Raw genomic sequence first — 20,055 nt, forward strand, 5'->3', positions numbered from 1 at the left:
AAATAAAAAACAGTTAACGGAAACAAAGAGGATAGGTAAGGAGGAAGTGAAAATCATGCAACGGGGCATACAGATGCATGATAAATGTGACTAAAATGTGAAGGACGGATGTAAAATGTGAGGACCACAGATAGAAGGAAAAAAAGAGTCATATCAGACTGTTGGGAGGAGGGGAAGACAAAATGGAAGAATGGAGGGAGGTGCGATTCTGGGTAGGAACATGGAGAAAGCCAGTTGGAGGATACAAAAGTAAAGATAAAACAACAAAAAAAATACATAAAATTATTTATCTGGGTGCGGGGGGTAAATTTTTTTTAAGCAGGACAGAGATAACAGATGGGGGGAAAAACTGTAAAATGAGAGCCTCTAAGTGTGCAGCACGTGCATGGCTGTTGCTGAAAAAGGAGGGAGGGCTAGAAAGCAAGGGAGGGAGAATGGGTGGGAGTAAAGAGAAAGTGAGGGAGGGGTGGTATTTAATGCTAGAGCAGGACAACACAGGCATGCTCTGAACTCTCTGAGTGTGAAGAGATGCAAAAGAAGAAGAATTACACAAGGAACAGGACACTTTAACCAGCTCAACAAATACTCGCCAGCACACAAGAGCACATATAGTTGGCACTGCCAAAATGCTTGACCTCTAGACTGTACCCTTCTTGTAGGATCCAGCATCCCTTTATTGCATTTCTCTCCCTCCCTTTCTCACATGCAATTGTTCTCTCTCTAACTTCTCCTAAACAAAGTGGGTATGGGGCAGGCTTCATTCATGGGCGCCTTCAGTTGTATTCTGCTAGCCCTGGTGTTGGGGGCAAGCATAGACTTGGGGGCTTTGCCAGTCGGATTTTATCCCCAATTTACTCCCTTTTTCTTTCTGTGCACCTATCGAGGACAAGTGGAGCAGCCTGGTGTAGGTGGGGGAGAGATGCTGCTAACATTTCAGATTTCTGACAACCCAACAGGCTATATCCCAGGACAAGAGTATCAGGGTGAGTGTACACCCTGTGGTGTGTGTGTGTGTGTGTGTGTGTTTGTGTGTGTGTGGTAATGTTAATGTTGGTACAAAGACTTTTTACGAAGAAGTTTTAAGATATTTAGATATCAGTATATATGATCAAATATTTTTAAACTAAAATCAATTTTGATGTGTACATGGTAAAGGTTTTTACCAAGGTAAAACATTGGGGTAAGAATGACGTATTTAAGAGTACAATTTATTTACTAAAAACAAAACAACAACAACAAAAACCTTTGATAGAGGATGCAGCCTGTCTTTGTATGTGACTGTTTGTTTTCAACAATAATAATGGTTGAATTATTTTATTAGTTTATTAATACATTAATACTCAGTTTCTTATTGTTGAACAATATGACAGGGTTCAGGATGCTTAAGAGTATAAAAACTACTGATGCACCACCATGCTGAAATACATACATATACATGATATTTACAAAGTATGCTGTAATTCATAAGTATGCATTTATGTAACTGTATAAGCATTGGTGCAAAGTCAGACTAGCTGCCTTTAGCTTTTATTTCTTTACTGTGTGATCCTGCTGTTCTGTGTGTAGGTGGTTTATCCTGAGGACAAAAACCGACAGATGTCTCTTACTCCCTTATTTTCTCTCGCTAACACACACACACACACACACACACACACAGCACTCATTGCAAAACTGTCTGAACTGACAATAGCTAAAAGAAAGAAAGAAAGAAAGAAAGAAAGAAAGAAAGAAAGAAACCAGTGGGATATGGTGTAAAGATGGAGGTATGTTTAATAACCTCAAAAGCTCTGAAGAACCATTTTGAAAACAAATTAGAATCACCGACTTGTTTCAGTAAAGGAGTAAAAGAGTGAGGCAGTGGGAGGAAGGGCAAGAGAGTAAGAGGGAGCACGATGGACAGACAAAAGCAGGATAGGGATTTAAAAGAGATGGTTTTCAGAATAATTATATTTTCAATATAACCATACAAATAGGTAAAAAATATATTTTAACCTATTTGTATTACTGAATTTACCATAAAAAGGGTTTTTCATTTTGCAATCAGGACACTGTAAGTAATGGGCACTGCATGACTTGCATTCTTGCCTTTTCCATCTTTTTACAGTCTATTCTCTTTAAAACGGTATTGGTTCTGAGAATATCTGTCTTTTTAGGCTATTAGGAATATAAGGCCACATGGTCTCAATAGGTTTAGACCATTGGCATTAAAAGGCCTGTGTGGTACTAGTATTCATTGAGCTTCATGGGAACAGAGGGCCAGCTGGCCCTGCATGAGTAGTCATAGCCTAGAGGAGGTGGTCTATACTCTCCTGCTGTAATCCCACTCTGTGCTGTGCTAAGCCTCTTCATCCCTCCAACCGTCTGTTTGATTTTCGGCCAATTGCTGTTTGTTTTTTTAGACACATTAAACATTAAAGTCTATTTATCACCATTTTATAAATATAACTTGCTATTCTTTTTGCCTACGAATGGCATCATTCGTTTTATTTGGCTTGCACCATCTGCTCCCATTTATAACAAAGCAAATGTGAGAGAGCAGTGAATGGCAAATTGTATTACAAACGTGTAGTTGTAGGCATGAATGTGATTTACTTGAATACCAGTGACCTTCCCCACAAGCATCGCAAAGGGGGAGGGGTGTTAACCTTCTGTTAAAGAAGGTAGAGATAGTATTATGTAATCTAATATGCATACATTTTTCTAATAATTCTAAAAGTAGACATTCTAAACCATGTTTTTTTCTGACCATGCAGATTTGTATTTTGATGAAATAGACAAACTCTCTGTAATGAAAAAAAGCACTCAGCACAGCCCAAGTACATTTTATACTTTTAGCCACACACACACACACACACACACACACACACACACACACACAACCACATGCGATTTATAATTTTTGAGTGCCTGATATTTATGGCTATAGAGCAACTCAGAGGCATTAAATGTGAAATCGGAAGCCAAGTATAATTTGATTTGCACGTAATCAGTCTGATCTGAAATGTTACAATTTTCAGGGATCACCATGCTATTTTAAATAAAATAATGTAGGTAAGCTTGAAGCTAAGTTTTATGTATTTAGAAGAAAGATTTAAAAGGATAAGCATGTAAATGAAAATGAAATAACTTTGGACCAAGGCAAAAAGAAATCAACCTGAGAAATCAGACATGCAAATGTATGCCAATTTCTAAATCCACAAATGAATTACCATTTTGAAACATAAAAGTAAAAAACTGAGGGCTAATTACACATGAAACAAAAATGGAATGACATACAAATACAACATCATAGTTTTATTTTTATTCTATACAACTAATGGTCTTTCACTATAACCAGTGAATTTTATTAAATACAAATTTAAATTACTTTTAAAAAAGCATTAAATATAAAATGGTTTCTAATTAAAACATAACCGTGCAAGTCTATATACAGATGTCGGCATTAAAAACGCACGTTTCGAGAAAAGGGATCCCGCGGCTTCCCGCGACTTTGCGTGGCTGCGTGCGGCAAGCCAGTGAAAATGCCCTTCATTATCTGTAGGGGGCAGTCGTGTTTCAGTCTGAAGTATTGTGTGTCTACTGAAGCCAAAAATGTGATATCTCTCTTAGGCGGCCATTGACAGCAAGCGACAGAGCTCATAAACGTGTTGAGCTCAAACTGTAAATACTGATATGTATTTGTTTTTCATTTTCTTCTCTTCTCTATTCAGTGTTATAAATATCATCATTGAAGGAGAAAAGAAAATCTTCTTGTGTGTGCAAAAAGAATACAAAGATGTATGATATGTTAGCCTAAAATAATATTGGTTTATTGTTTTAATGCGCTTTAAATATACACTAAACAATAAACACTGCCTTGTGGAAAGTGAAAGTGAGTTGCGCGTGCGGCTTTTTGATCAACGCTGAACCCAAACAGCAAACGAACATAATAATAATAATAATAATAATAATCATCATCATCATCATCATCCTGCATTTCCAGCATTGAATTATTATTTATTTATTCATAATTAAAGCTGCTCACATTTAACTTAAAAAATTCAGTGTTTAATCAGCAAGTATATGTCGCTTCTCTTTATGATTGATATGATTGGCTCATATCAGGAGCATTTTTATCAAAGGGGAGATGAAAAGTGAAAGTATGTATTAACAACATAGCACAATGCATGTAAATGAATGGCTGAAATGTGGTTATGAATAAATTTAGTGAATGTAAAAATTTGCGTGAACCCACGGCGCGTGTGGGGCTCTTTCACTTTGCCGAGTTTTGATCTAATGTCAGATGAACACTGATATGAGAGATTTATAAGAGATTTCTCTTCCCAGAAATACAACAAGCACAATTTTATACATGTTAAATAAGCACTGTCTATGCGGCGCTGTGCGAAACGCACGCCGATGTGAGCCGCTTTATTTCAGTCATACCTGTAATATACTAACATGTTTTTGCTGTGTAGTGGACCGCGCGCGCACAACCTCTTGCAGGCGAGCCTCTGAATACACTGTTTTAACGGGGGTGGGGTTAAGAAAGACGACACCGGCAGAAGCAGAATAATAATTATGAATGCGTTGGTAAAAACAGCAAGGAAACTGACTGGCCAAACAAGCACTAACAACAGCTCAAGGGCTTGTAAATTATTATTTTTTTAACTAGATAATTAAGTTCACTAGCTAACAATTTTATTTGTACAAAGAATGAACAGTTATATAGCTTCTGTTTGTATCGGTTTATTGTTATTATAAAAGAAATTGCATTTAAAGACATCAAAATTTAAATATAGAAATAACTGGAACAATAGACCTTTAGAATAGAACATTGGAATAAAAAAAAATAATAAAATTTTATTTTTGTATAATATGGTTAAAGTATAATATATCTCTTATTTCTATTTACTTTAGGTTGTTGTTCTTGCAGTGTTACTGTGCTTTGTGTGCTTTGCAATGTCAGACACATTCAAATGCAAATAATACACCCTCCCCAGGTGTGAATCAGCTTTTCTCACCTTTAAACTCGGAGAAACTAAAATTCACCTCTTTCCACTGTGCATGGTTTCTGAGGAGGATTTTAAATCTTGCTTCAGGCCTCTTCTTAAATTTGTGTAAATTTAAAATCTTCTGGATTCTACATTCTAAAATTGACATTGTTACCGTTTTTAATCCCTGGAATGCGATTTTTCTTATCATGCATGCTTTTAATTACTCCACAATGTTTTAGTTTTAGATTTTATTTAAAATAAATAAATAAACCAAATTAATTAATTCCATTTGTATTTAAACTTGAAAAATAGCATTAAAAAATTATTGGTTGTGTATCGAGCGATTAAAAACAATACAAGACATGTATACATGTACACATAAGAAAACTTTCTATCTCTTCCATTCCAGTGATTAAAAAACGGCTTATCGGCCACGCCTAATTCCGTCATGTCATGTGTCCTCTTTAATTTACTTCGTAGTGTAGATCAGCGCTCATCCACTCGCAAAAAGTTTTCCAGAGCGCACCTTCAGAAGTAGACTAATGATTATGAATACGCCAGGAAAAACAGCAAGCAGACTGACTCTAATCATTTTAAAAAACGTTTGCGTTAATTTTCTGACGCGCTCAAGTTCACCAAAAACAATACAGAACAACGCAGCTTATTTGCTTTCAAATATTTACAAAATCATAAAGTTTTTTCGTTATTGTGAGTGCGCCTAAATAAAAGTTGAGTCTTATAAAGGCTATGTAGTCTTATATAGTTTTATTATATAGTTTTTGCACATTAATCAGAGTCCTCATCTGTTAAATTTTTTAGGACAATCTGTCCTGTCAGCCTGTCACGGCGTGCGCCCAAATCAATATCACTCCTCGCTCACTAGTTAGGCGGCCTCCCCTTCAGATATACGAAGGAGCGGGGCCGGCTGGTGAGCTATCTTTGCTAATGATCCCGGGCTTGCACCCCGCGGTATAAAATACTCAGGGTTTGTTGGGTTACAGTGGATTTTACTACACGGTGCGAGTGCGAGGCGCGCGCAACACCGCGGAAGTGCGGCATGCAAGCGGGTCAAATGGAATGCGCCCCAGGCGACTTCAAAGAAGTGAGAGATGGGTGGGGCCGATCCGGTCATCCGCTGAGAGCAGAGTCAGCGCAAGCGGACGAAGGCAGGAGCTGCTGAAGCTGCTGTCCTCGCGGGCCCACACTGCCACTCTGTCCGCTGCTCACCGCTTACCAGGTCGTGCCCGCAAGACAACCAAACCTGCACATGCACATTCCATCCTCACTTCTTTAACACTTTCCTTCTCATTTTTTTCCGTAAGACCTCGCCTCGAGTCCGTGCTTCATGGTGCCGCCCGTGCACTTGGGTCAAACCCGTTGCACGGCCCAAATGTAGTCAACAATATATATATATGTAGCGCCCCCATGGCCCTAGAACAAGCATGTAGTGGATTTAACTCCCCTATGGGACGCCCCGAATTCGTATAACTAACAGTGATAACATAATGTATGCGTATATCTAGGAGTCTGTGCGCTCTTGTATGAGTAAGCACTTAAAAATGAATAACTTCCACAACCAGGAGTTTTATACAAAATAAATTTCTTTACTTGCTCTTATGTCTTTCGTTTGGAAAAAATAAAATTACACGAAAATAAAATACATAAAATAATACTTCCTCTCAAAGGTTATACCCCTTTTTCTTCATAAATGAAAATATGGTTCCTTGAACCTCAAAACTCTTTGTTTTAAACAGTTTCCCTTTTTATAGGAGAAATTAACTATAAAAAATAAAATACACGCGCTTTCACACAACAATTATAGACACTAGACACTGAACATCACAACAGTCAAATTCACAATTGTCTGCACTCGATTTAAATCAGTTACAATAAACCCCTTGTGCCGGCAGTAATTAAATTAATATCTCAAACCCTCGTTGCAGGCCTGATTACGATGCTTAGGAGCGGTGAGACCCTAAAACATAAGCGGTCACTTCACTCTAGGAGCAAACAAAATGGAGCAGGTACCTGAAGTTTCAGATGAGAGGAAAAAACCGTTTCTCACGCGGACTCGCGCCGACACCAAACCCCTGTCGAATCCACCTAATCCAGATGAACTTCGAGTTCGCTGTCTCAGCAATGCAGTCGGCAGTCCTTGTGCACCGAGGATAAAACCGCGTTGGAATCGCATAGTCAAAATGGCGGCCGGGTGTCTCCCGGAGGCATGCTCTCTCGGTGGGTTAAACTCGGCAAATATCACACACACACAGTCGCTAATAATGCAGTTTATCAGTCCGGTAAACTTATATCAGCATCAGTCCACTTCTAAACTTAGATGCGGGAAATAACTGTGTAGTTCTCACTCTCTTGTTAATGAGCTCAGATTAGCCGTCTGCTCTCCACTAGTTCCTCTCTTCTTCCCCTAATTCCCCGCTTCCCCTCTAACCGATTAGGGTACCCTGGTCACCATACACTTTTAACCAATAAAATAAGAAACATTTAAACATTCAAATAAAATACAGGCCTTCAGAAAACAAAAACATGTCGGCATAGTACATTTAGAACTTATATCTCTCAACATTCTCAACTGAAAATAAAACATACATATATATATATATATATATATATATATATATATATATATCACACATATAGCACAGGGCTACACTCTCCCCCTCTTAACGGGTTTCCATGTCCCCATGAAACCAAGCTCATGAACATACGACATGAACAATGAGCATCTAACCAATCCTGATGACTACACCCCTATGAACTATAGTCAACGGCTGGTCTTTAGATTTTCCGACCTCATCATAAGTCAGTCGTATAACAGGTTTTACAGGCCTCTTCTCTCGTCTAAAAGAACTTCTTTGAGGCTGAACATCCTCAACAGTTAATACTGGAGAATTCCTCTCAGATGCAGTTTCATTTATTCGCCCAACTGGTGCCTCTGCCTCATTAGCAGTTCTCACTTCATCACCGCTCATGTTGGCAAGAACATTTTCGGCATCTGAAATCACATCAGACCCATCATCACTTTCCATATGTTCAGACACACTCTCACTCTCATCAGCAGTATCCACTGCTGGCAACACATCATTCTGGATCCCTTCAGTGATAGGATCTCTAAGATTAGCAGGGTCCGACCTCCATCTGAACATGGGTCGTGCTTCAGACTCAGATTCACTAGCCTCATCATCCACTCGATGACTAGTGTTTTCTCTACATGGCTCCTTTGGCACAGACTTTTTCTGAGTCCTAGTTACCAGTCTCCTGGTAAGCTGTCGAACATCTGACTCCTCAACTAAACTACCAATTGGCAAAATGTTGTCCCTGTGAATGGTTCTCAGCTTTCCCATACCACTCTCCGGCTCCACCCTATAGACAGGCAAATCGGGAAGCTTCTCCATTACCACATAAGGTGAAGAGTTCCACCTGCTCTGCAACTTATGTTTCCCTTTAAGCCCCAAGTTCTTCAAAAGCACTCGATCACCATTGGCTAATACTTGGTTGCGCAAGACTCTTTCGTAGTTCCTTTTGTTTCTCAAATGAACCTGTGTTGCAGACTTTTCCGCAAGTTCATATGCACTCTGTAAATCCTTTTTTAGTTCCTCCACATAACGTGAATGACTGATTGCTTCTCGTTCCCCAGTTCCAAAACATACATCAATAGGCAATCTAGCCTCTCTCCCAAACATGATGTAATAGGGCGAAAACCCCGTGGCATCATTCTTGGTGCTATTGTACGCATGTACAAGCTGGCTCACGTGGCGACTCCACTGACGCTTATGAGTGTCTCCCAGGGTGCCCAGCATAGAAAGCAGAGTTCTATTAAAACGCTCTGGTTACGGGTCTCCCTGGGGGTGGTAAGGAGTCGTCCGTGACTTACGGATACCTAAAACCCTCAGAAGCTCCTTTATCAAGCGGCTTTCAAAATCACGGCCCTGATCCGAATGAATGCGGGCTGGGAGGCCATAGTGAACGAAAAACCTTTCAACCAAAACCTTAGCGACTGTCACTACTCTTTGGTCTTTAGTAGGATATGCTTGCGCATAGCGACTGAAATGATCCGTGACAACTAGAATGCTGGCAAACCCACTGGAGTCAGGCTCTAAAGACAAGAAGTCGATACAGACCAACTCCAGGGGTCCCTTTGAGGTTATCTGGTGTAATGGAGCGGCGCGTGGACAGGGACTCTTCCATGTCACACATCTCCCACAGTTTCTTATGTACCTCTCCACAGTCTGGGCCATTTTCGGCCAATAAAACCTGTCCCTTATCAGGTCTACCGTCCTCTCTACCCCCAAATGTCCCATATCATCATGCAAAGCACCACACACTCGCACTCTAAACTTCTCAGGTAGTACTGGCGTTTCACTTTCCCCGGAGTTTTACATGTCACCCTGTACAACAACTCGTCCTCAACTCTCAATTTCTGACACTCACGTTTTAACAAAGCCACATCAGGATCGCACTGGCTTGAATTTGACGGCCACCGGCCAGTGTTCAAGGCTTCTTTAACTGGACTTTTCCCGGGCGGTATTTGACCTCAAAATCATATGTGGCCAGAGCAGCCAACCACCTGTGCCCAGTAGCATTAAGTTTCCCCGTTGTCAACACGTAGGTGAGCGGATTATTGTCCGTCATCACAGTAAATCTTACCCCATATAGATAATCGTGGAATTTATCTACCACAGCCCACTTAAGAGCTAGAAACTCAAGCTGGTGTATGTGATACTTCTGCTCAGCAGCGTTTAAGCCCCTGCTAGCAAATGCAACAGGCCTAAGGCCTTCAGGATGCACCTGATTCAACACAGCACCCAGCCCTTTAAGGCTTGCGTCAATGTGCAAGACATAGGGCTTGTTCGGGTCAGCAAAAGCTAACACCGGCGCGTTAGTAAGGCGACGGATGATGTCATAGAAAGCTTTTGTACATTCATCTGTCCATCGTGGACCAAATGGTTCAGATTCCTTGTAGTAATGCTTTTCTCCCATAATATTCAGTTTCTTGCCCTTCCTTACAGGAGGATAACCTTTAGTGAGGTCAGTCAGTGGCTTCACAATGGAGGAATAGCTGGCAACAAATCTGCAATAATAACCACAGAACCCAAGGAATGATCTCAACGACTTCAACTCAGTGGGCAGTGGCCACCGGGTTACAGCTTCCACCTTAGATGGGTCTGTGGCAATCCCATCAGCCGACACTATATGACCCACATATTTTACTTTGGGCTGACAGAACTGGCATTTGTTCAATGACACTTTAAGACCCACCTCCTCAAGGCGGTCTAAAACCTTCATGAGCCTCTCCTCATGCTCCTCCAACGTCGCACCAAACACAATCAAATTGTCCAAATAAACAAGAACTTGTAGCAAGTTCATGTCCCCTACAGCCTTCTCCATTAAGCGCTGGAACGTCGCAGGGGCCCCCATAACTCCTTGTGGCATGCGCTCGAACTGATAGAAACCGAGCGGACAAGTAAACGCAGTCTTCTCCTTGTCTTCCTCCGCCATGGCTATTTGGTAGTAACCACTACGGAGGTCTAACACAGAGAACCAGCAACTTCCAGCTAAACAATCCAAGGCGTCATCAATGCGCGGAGTCAAGTATTGATCAGGTATTGTCTTACTATTCAGAGTCCGATAGTCAATACACATACGCACACTACCATTCCTTTTCCTTGCAATCACTATAGGAGATGCATACGGACTCCGAGACTCTTTTATCACTCCTGCAGCTAGCAGGTCTTGCAGATGTTTTCTCACATCCTCTATATCAGCAGGCGCAAGACGTCTGGACCTCTCCCGAAACGGCCGGGGGTCAGACAGACGAAGATGATGCTCTACCTCCTTGGCTAAACCAACCTCCCATTCATGGAGTGAAAACACATTACGTCGGCAACACAGCTTTCTCCTAAGTCTGTCTCTCCATTCTACAGGAATAGGTGAATCACCAAAATCGAAGGCAGAGGGATCTACCTCTCCAGATGCTTGACTTTTCACCCGCGGACTTGTCAATTCAGCAGACTGGACTTTACCCAGAGGCGTACCTGGGGGTATGCCAACCTCTTTCTTCGTCTCATTCTGTACTAACAAGGAGAAACAACTAGGGTCAATGGCACTAACTGGAGCTACCATAGGCTGAACCATTACACCTTGCGGCAATGGTGTGGCATCACTTGCCTCCACCACAACAATACCCTTAGGTGCTGGCTTGCAAAAGTCCACTTGGCACGGCACACAACAAGACGCTTGTGGCGGGAGGGACAGCTGATCAGGGCCCATCCACCTCACCAAGCCCACTGTGTCATCTGTGTCCCTATCACTAAGGCTGTGCGAAGCAAGGTCCCTCTTGGTCCCTACACTGCTGACATTCAATGCACGAGCCAGAGCATCACTCTTTGAACGACCACATAACGCAGCAAGTCTATGGAACAAACTAGCATTGGTGCCCAGAATAACGGGGACCTGGTCAGGTGTGTTAGGCCCAGGGCAAATCAATGCTAACACAGCTAGTGTCTCTGGTTTACCAACAAGCTCTTTTGGGAACTGCATGTCAACCACCACATATCCTAAATATGGGTAACTTGTATCACTGAGTCCCCAGATAGCTAAGTCAGACACTGGTTGTATGGGTATACCTGATAAGTAATTCTCATACCATTTCTCAAAAATAATGGTTACCTGTGACCCACTATCCAAAATTGCAGTACAGGGGTGACCATTCACCTTAACCCGCACAGTGGATGGAGGACCAATAAGACCCTCCGAAATGGATTTGAAGTCTTAGCGTGCACTGCCTGTTTCTTGGAAAAACAGTGAGCGGTTTCACTAATAGATCTATTGTCAGGGGCACACACATCCTTGGCTTTTTTAAGGGAAGCTATAAGTCTCCTAATCACTTTTTTTTCATTCTCCTCAGAGGAGCACCTAGTGGCGATATGGCCATCTTCCCCACACCTGTAACAGAAGCGGACATCATCTCGATGGCTTTGCACTTTTCTAAGAGAGCCACAATCAGCAGGCTTAGTTCCAACAGCAGCAACTGTGGCTACTGGCTCAGCTGCATCAACTCCCTTAGACTTTAATTTGTAGCTTAATCTTCTAACATTCTTACTTAAAGCAACAGCTTCAGATCTGCTGGGGCCAGATTGAGGCATCTGGACCGCTGATAGGGGAGCAACAGCTCTCTCAGCAGAGGACTGTCTCTTACTCATCTCAACCACTTGAGTCCTTAAAGCTTTAAAATCAGCCTTCAGCCCTTTAATGTCTACGCTCATCTCTGCGAATTCATCTAGAGTAGCAACATTCCGAACACGAGCATTCACTCTTTGTCGTGTTCGCTAGTGCTCTTCTTCCGTTCTAATCTCAGAAAGCAAATCAAGAAAATTGGGAGGATCACTTCGTCTCTCCTTCAGCCGTAGCTGCAATAACATTAAATCTGAATCAATTGCTCAACTCTCACCCTATCTTTATCTTGTGCTAAAATACCACCTCTCTTCACTACTTTGGCCAGAAAGGGTTCAATCCTCCGAACATAGTCCGACAATTTCTCACCAGCCTTCTGTTGAATAAGACGGAAAGAGAAGTAAAGGTCTTCAGCAGACTCTGCGGAACCAAATGCACTATCCAGTGCGTCAAGGAATTCTTTGGCAGTGGCACCTTGCTCACCGAGTCGCAGTGATTTTACAACCTCCAAAGCAGGCCCTCTCAAACACTCTAGGATTCGACATCTCTTTTCTTGCTCAGCCAATTCACTCTCCTGAACCATTAAAGTGGCCTGTTCAAGCCAGTACTCCACAGAATCCTCCCCAACGGGAGTTGGAGTGATGCCTGAAAAAATTCGGAGACGGCGATAACCATACCCCTCAGTCTGCCTTTTGCTAGTTTGGCTGACAACGTCGACCATAGCACGCAAAACCGACTCATCAGGCCCTCGTGGAGGAGCAGAGGGACTGCACAAACCTTGTAAGTCAACTAGGGTCTTACCCTCAGCCATTAGAAAGTCCCTCAACCTAACTGAGAAGTCTTCGGGGGCAGCTAGGGCTTGGCCAACTGTCACAATCTTCCACACAGCATCACTATCGGCAGGCCTAACTTCAGGGACGAGTTAGGATTAATCAATTCCCTGCATTCGCAAAAAACTAAAAGACCATCAGCATCGCTGCTAAATCTCCTACCCCGGACTCTGACACGCCCCCAACACCGTACAGCATGTAGAATTTCTTCAATCTGGCCTACTGCTAGATCTTCACTAACACCAACCACCAATATAGCATGGCTGACATCGATACTCTCTCCCCTGCACCACTGCACTAGCTCGGTAGGGTAATCCATTTCAATAATAAAACAATGTCACTAAACTGCACATTATCAAAACGGCAAAAATATCCTTCAAAAACACAAGAGCAAAGAAAGACTTCTAAGCACTCAAACTCCATCCCAACGGTGCCTCCATTTTGTGTAGCGCCCCCATGGCCCTAGAACAAGCATGTAGTGGATTTAACTCCCCTATGGGACGCCCCGAATTCGTATAACTAACAGTGATAACACAATGTATGCGTATATCTAGGAGTTTGTGCGCTCTTGTATGAGTAAGCACTCAAAAATGAATAACTTCCACAACCAGGAGTTTTATACAAAATAAATTTCTTTACTTGCTCTTATGTCTTTCGTTTGGAAAAAATAAAATTACACGAAAATAAAATACATAAAATAATACTTCCTCTCAAAGGTTATACCCCTTTTTCTTCATAAATGAAAATATGGTTCCTTGAACCTCAAAACTCTTTGTTTTAAACAGTTTCCCTTTTTATAGGAGAAATTAACTATAAAAAATAAAATACACGCGCTTTCACACAACAATTATAGACACTAAACACTGAACATCACAACAGTCAAATTCACAATTGTCTGCAATCTATTTGAATCAGTTACAATAAACCCCTTGTGCCGGCAGTAATTAAATTAATATCTCAAACCCTCGTTGCAGGCCTGATTACGATGCTTGGGAGCGGTGAGACCCTAAAACATAAGCGGTCACTTCACTCTAGGAGCAAACAAAATGGAGCAGGTACCTGAAGTTTCAGATGAGGGGAAAAAACCGTTTCTCACGCGGACTCGCGCCGACACCAAACCCCTGTCGAATCCACCTAATCCAGATGAACTTCAAGTTCGCTGTCTCAGCAATGCAGTCGGCAGTCCTTGTGCACCAAGGATAGAACCGCGTTGGAATCGCGTAGTCAAAATGGCGGCCGGGTGTCTCCCGGAGGCATGCTCTCTCGGCGGGTTAAACTCGGCAAATATCACACACACACAGTCGCTAATAATGCAGTTTATCAGTCCGGTAAACTTATATCAGCATCAGTCCACTTCTAAACTTAGATGCGGGAAATAACTGTGTAGTTCTCACTCTCTTGTTAATGAGCTCAGATTAGCCGTCTGCTCTCCACTAGTTCCTCTCTTCTTCCCCTAATTCCCCGCTTCCCCCTAACCGATTAGGGTACACTGGTCACCATACACTTTTAACCAATAAAATAAGAAACATTTAAACATTAAAATAAAATACAGGCCTTCAGAAAACAAATACATGTCGGCATAGTACATTTAGAACTTATATCTCTCAACATTCTCAACTGAAAAAAACATACATATATATATATATATATATATATATATATATATATATATATACACATATAGCACAGGGCTACATATATATATATATATATATATATATATATATATATATATAAATATATATTTAAGTTTTATTCTTGTTTTAGTGTTATTTGGAAGTAAACAAAATAGTAATAGCTAAACTAGAAAAATTAATAGTTTAAATATTAACAAGGAAAATGTTTGATGTTATGTGGGCATAATAAGATTTGTATTAACAACTTCTAACTAAAAAAGTGGCAGCTGGCATGCCTAAAAATAGACACAGGTTAACACACACAGCAACTCTCTGTGCACACACACACTAACTCTCCGTGCACACACACACAAACTCTCAGTGCAGATACACTGTGCAAAGAGCAACTGAACAACAGGTCTTCACTTTGTAATACACCTGGCCATTAATAAAAATGAATATTAAGGCCTAAAAAGATGCTTTAAAATCTATTTAAAATTCATTCATCGTTGTGTATAAACCCGCTGCTCGCACTTTCACTTAACAAAAGGCAGCGTTTTGATGAAAAGGATGATAAACGCGTGCGATTTATCGATAAAAATGCTGACATAAACCCCTCCCCCTCCCCAGAAAAACAACAAACACACATATATAGGCTACTCGATAAATAAACGCTGACTTTTCCAACATGCCAGTGCACTCAGATGTGAGCTGATTTATTCAGGTCATAATTAAAGAATATATAGAATGATAAATAACAAAGAGAAAGCATAACTGTCCATTAGTAAATAAAAAGAAAAGTATCAAATCCAACTATTAAGTCTGACTCAATTGCTATCATTACCCATTTTTATTTATTTATTTATTTATTTTAGGAAGAGACGTCCACTCTGTCTTCTTAATTCATCTAAAACCCCAGTATTTGCCAACAGTGCACACAGTTTAATAAATTCACACCTATCGTGAATGAAAGGTGAGAAGAGATTTTGCAGACCTTTCTGACACAATGTTTACTCTGAAGGACTATACTAGACAAGAATATAGAATATATTCTTATATAGAATATATAGAATAAAAATCATATTTATAATAAGATAATTAATTAAATAATACAATTATATCAAATAAGATATTTATCTAAAAGCCTGACTGACCAAATTTCTCATTCACTACTGAAGTAGTTAAATATGCTTATACTGTAGATACGGAGGTTACATTTTAAAAGTACAATTGCAAGTAAATTACAAACTGCATATAATGTTGTAAAATGTAATAAAACAGTATTAGACACAAATATATGATATGGTAGTATATAAAATGAAAAAAGCTCAATGAGTGCTCAAATGTAAAGCAAACGCAATTATTAATTTATTGTGTATATTTAACTTCATCCAGCTGTTTAAGTTATATAAAAAATAACGTTCCTACCAGCCCACTATTATTTTTTGTTTAAATTTAAAGATGCCTGCGCGTGTGTGCAAAAAGACAAATAAAAAGAATACAAAAGTGTATAATCTTTAATAAAGTTAGCCTAATGCAATATTGTTTCCAATACTGAAGCAAACATGATTTTGTCTTAGTCTATTTGCTAAATACAACACGACAGCGCGCTCCGAGTTGACACCCACAGAACCCCCCAGTTACTGTAATCCCTTTTTTCACCTTTCATTCATTAAAGGTGTAAAGTTATCAAACCGGTTTCGCTGATGGGGGAATTCACAGAAATAGGGGCTTTAAAACAATTTAACAAGATCGAGCAGATGTCTCTGCCTAAAATGTATTTCGCCAGCAAAACATAAAAATATTCTATATTTAATAAAACTGAAATGAAACAAAATTGTGTATTTTCCTTATTTAATATCGCTTCCGGAACATTGTTGGCCAAACGTTGTATGTATATGGAAAACAGTGAAACCTAAGCACAAACAGAAAGGACGAATAAAGGAATATATAAAACATTAACAACTTTACCATGTTTAAATGAATGAAGAGTTACTGTTATTAGTTATATTGTTAGGGGGTGCGGTGTGGAGATCCGCACCAAAAGATGTTTTACTGATTATAAGAGCCCTGACGCCCGCCTTTAGAGGGGGTCAGTGAGATAGGAGTTGTTGTGAGAGCTTATGACAGACATTTCCGTTTGGAGATAGTGTGGAATTATTAATTAAGAAACTTAAAAGGAAACCAAAAGAAAACTGTAAACACAAAATAAAAAGAGCTCCATCATCTACGCAAGAACAGACAGGGTTCTGGAAACTAAAACAAAAAACTAAAGATGCTCTCGGGGCCTATGCCCTTACCAAGGATTTATAAGACGAGAGAGAGTAGAGTTTGTGCTTTATGCACTTTAACCCAAGAGCGCGCTCTAAACTGATGTGTGTCGCTCTCCCTCACTTTCTCGACAGTGTCTTAGACAGACAGAGGCTTGGGCTTTTCAATTACAATTACAATTCATCGTTGTACATGTTCCGGCTTTTAGATAAAGTCCTTCCATGCGCCATCTGGTGGATATTTAGTGAAGCACAACACATTTATTTAAATTTTCTGAATGTTGCTTGCGGCAAGTTGCGGCACGCCGCCGCGCTAAATTGTTATTTTTATATATAATTTATATATAATTGTAATTGCTACTGCTTTATTTATACTTTTTGTGAATACAGTGGAAACTTGGATTGCGAGTAATGCAGTTTGCGACTGTTCCGCAAGATATATTCGATCGTTATATTTTTATGTTACAGCGGTGATTCTATTAGAATAGGCACTGCGTTGTGGGCAATACTTTGTGGGTAATGCAGTCCAAAGCATTGCCCGCACTAGACTACACTCCCGTGGCTAAACTCCACGTGTGTTGTGAAGACACGCCCCACAGAACTGGGGGGCGGGCTCAGCAGAGATCATAAGCATTTAAAGGAGCATGTACTGAAACAGGTTGCTGAAAACAGAGCTAGTTTTTACCAGGTAAAAGTAATGGTTTTTTTACACAACTATTGAGAATTTTTAATTAAAGTATATTTCATTCTTTTCATTAGGACCCTAAAGAATCATATTCACACACACTCGCCTTTACAGCCTCCCTACCAATTCCGGAGCGCAAGAGAGAGAAAAACCGTTGTGATCACATAACGCTATGCCATTCTAGGTACAGACTGATGCAAGTGATGGTTTGGAAGTGGTACTTATCCAGCAGACCACAGAAAGAGGGAAAGTGATTGCATATTCTTTCCATGCTCTTAGTGGTGTGGCGCACAACTACATTACATCTGTGAAGAAATGTTTGGCAGTGGTATGGGGCATAAAAATAGGGCGACCATGTTTGACATGTATACAGACCAAGCTCTAACCTGGGCATTTTTTCTGAAAACAAGTTTGCGACTGATTAGATGGACTTTAGGATTACAATAATTTGACTTTGAAAGGCATTATTAAAAATGCCGGACTCATTGGTGGAAATAGCACACTTTCAATATCAGGATCCAGAGGTTTGTGAAATGTGGGCAAAAAAAGGTCATAATGCCCAAAGGATGGGTGTCACAGGGCAAAGCAGAACAAGGTGGATCCAAATGCAAAAAAATGACAGCAGGCTTGGACGGTGGCATGGTTGGGAGGCGGAAGCGAGGGTCAGAAACCAGAAAATCAATCAGCTAAGCATCAGAGCCAAAACGTAAAGCGAGATTCATAGTCAAATGGGGGAGCGTGATTTAAATAACCGGGAGATCAAAGAGTGAAGTGTCAGATCCAAAAATGTCAAAAAAAATGTCTGAAAATCAAAAGAGGAAGCGCAAGGTCAAACGGAAGAGCAAATGAGTGATTCACAAATCCAAATTGTAATACTGAAAGCGAAATACAAAGCAACTTGGCAACGGGAGCATAAAGAAAAGACCTTGTGTCAAGACCTTGTGATATCCCTGGACAACAACCAAATCACTCCTTCAGCCACCGCCCGCAATCTTGGGGTAACCGTGGACAATCATTTGTCATTTTCCCCACACATCGCTAACCTTACTCGCTCTTGTCGATTTCTTCTTTACAATATCAGAAGAATTCGCCCATTTCTTTCTTCACAGGCTACTCAGGTGCTTGTTCAGTCCCTTGTTATTTCAAGACTGGACTATTGCAACTCACTCCTGGCAGGCCTGCCTCTGTCCACGATTCGTCCTCTGCAACTGATCCAGAATGCAGCAGCACGTCTCGTTTTTAACCTCCCCAAGTTCTCCCACACCACCCCACTCCTCCGCTCCCTGCACTGGCTTCCTGTAGCTCCCCGCATCAAATTCAAAACACTGATGCTTGCCTACAAAGCTAAAAATGGCCCAGCACCCACTTACCTCTCTGCGCTAATTACACCACGCACTGCACCATGTTCCCTCCGATCCTCCAGCACTGCTCGCCTCATCTCACCATCTCTCAGGGATCGAGGGCGGCATTCATCCAGGCTCTTTTCTGTTCTGGCACCTAGGTGGTGGAATGAACTTCCTCTAGATGTCCGTACATCAGAGACTTTGACTATTTTTAAACGACGACTCAAGACGCATCTGTTTCTCCAGTACTTGGACTTGGAGAAAAAAAAAAACCTCTTCCCAGTTGTGTTGGACTAATGGCACTTAGTTATTAACCTAGTTAACCCAGTGTTAGTATGTATCCAATGATGTATGTAAACATTAAAGCACTTTTTTGTAAGTCGCTCTGGATAAGAGCGTCTGCCAAATGCCTAAATGTAAATGTAAATGTAAATGAAAAGGAAATGTGAGAAAATTTAGGTTTAACACACAATAATCCAATTTAAGCAAAGTGCAGTGAATGTTTAATGTTTCTTTTCATCTATATGCAGATGATTTACAAATTTAACCCAGTTGCCCAAATTCTTCTGAAGCACTTAATTCAATCCACAGTTGTCTGTATGACATCAAACTCTGGCTGTCACAAAATTGTCTCTGTGTGAATGAGAGTAAAACAGAATGTAGTATGTTTGGGACCCCAATTTTTTCTAGTTTTATCACTGCTGGTCTCGATTCTCTAGTTCCTCATTTGACCCATGCAGTCAAAAAATTTGGGGGTTACTTTAGACAGCAGTTTAAACTTTCAGACTCACATTTTTTTATCTTCGCCTCCTTGCAAAGGTCAAACCCTTTCTGAATCTAAACAACTTGGAGGAAGCCATTCATGCTTTTATTAGTTCGCGGCTAGACTACTGCAACACACTTTATGTGGGAATCACTCAAGCTCGTCTACATCATCTGCAACTTGTGCAGAATGTTGCAGCTCGTATGCTGACCAATAATCGTAAAAATTATCACATTACACCAATCTTGTATTCCCTTCAATGGCTTTCGGTACAGTTCCGAAATCAGTTTAAACTTTTGATGTTTGTTTTTAATGCGATTAATGGTCTGGCACCATCCTACTTGTGTGAGACAATAGGCTTTTATCACCAAAGTAGAGCCTTAC

General features: G+C 40.6%; 1 protein-coding gene across 1 annotated transcript in view; it reads left to right on the forward strand.

The window, feature by feature from the left end:
- Positions 1-560: 560 nt before the first annotated feature.
- Positions 561-20,055, forward strand: part of reln (reelin) — a 1,039,407-nt gene continuing 1,019,912 nt past the window's right edge. The window contains exon 1 of the mRNA XM_053500241.1: positions 561-983. Coding sequence (XP_053356216.1) covers positions 746-983 — 238 coding nt within the window. The 5' untranslated portion in view covers positions 561-745. The remainder of the gene's footprint in view (positions 984-20,055) is intronic.

Source organism: Clarias gariepinus, chromosome 7 (genome assembly GCF_024256425.1).
Source record: "Clarias gariepinus isolate MV-2021 ecotype Netherlands chromosome 7, CGAR_prim_01v2, whole genome shotgun sequence".
NCBI classification, from domain to species: Eukaryota; Metazoa; Chordata; class Actinopteri; order Siluriformes; family Clariidae; genus Clarias; species Clarias gariepinus.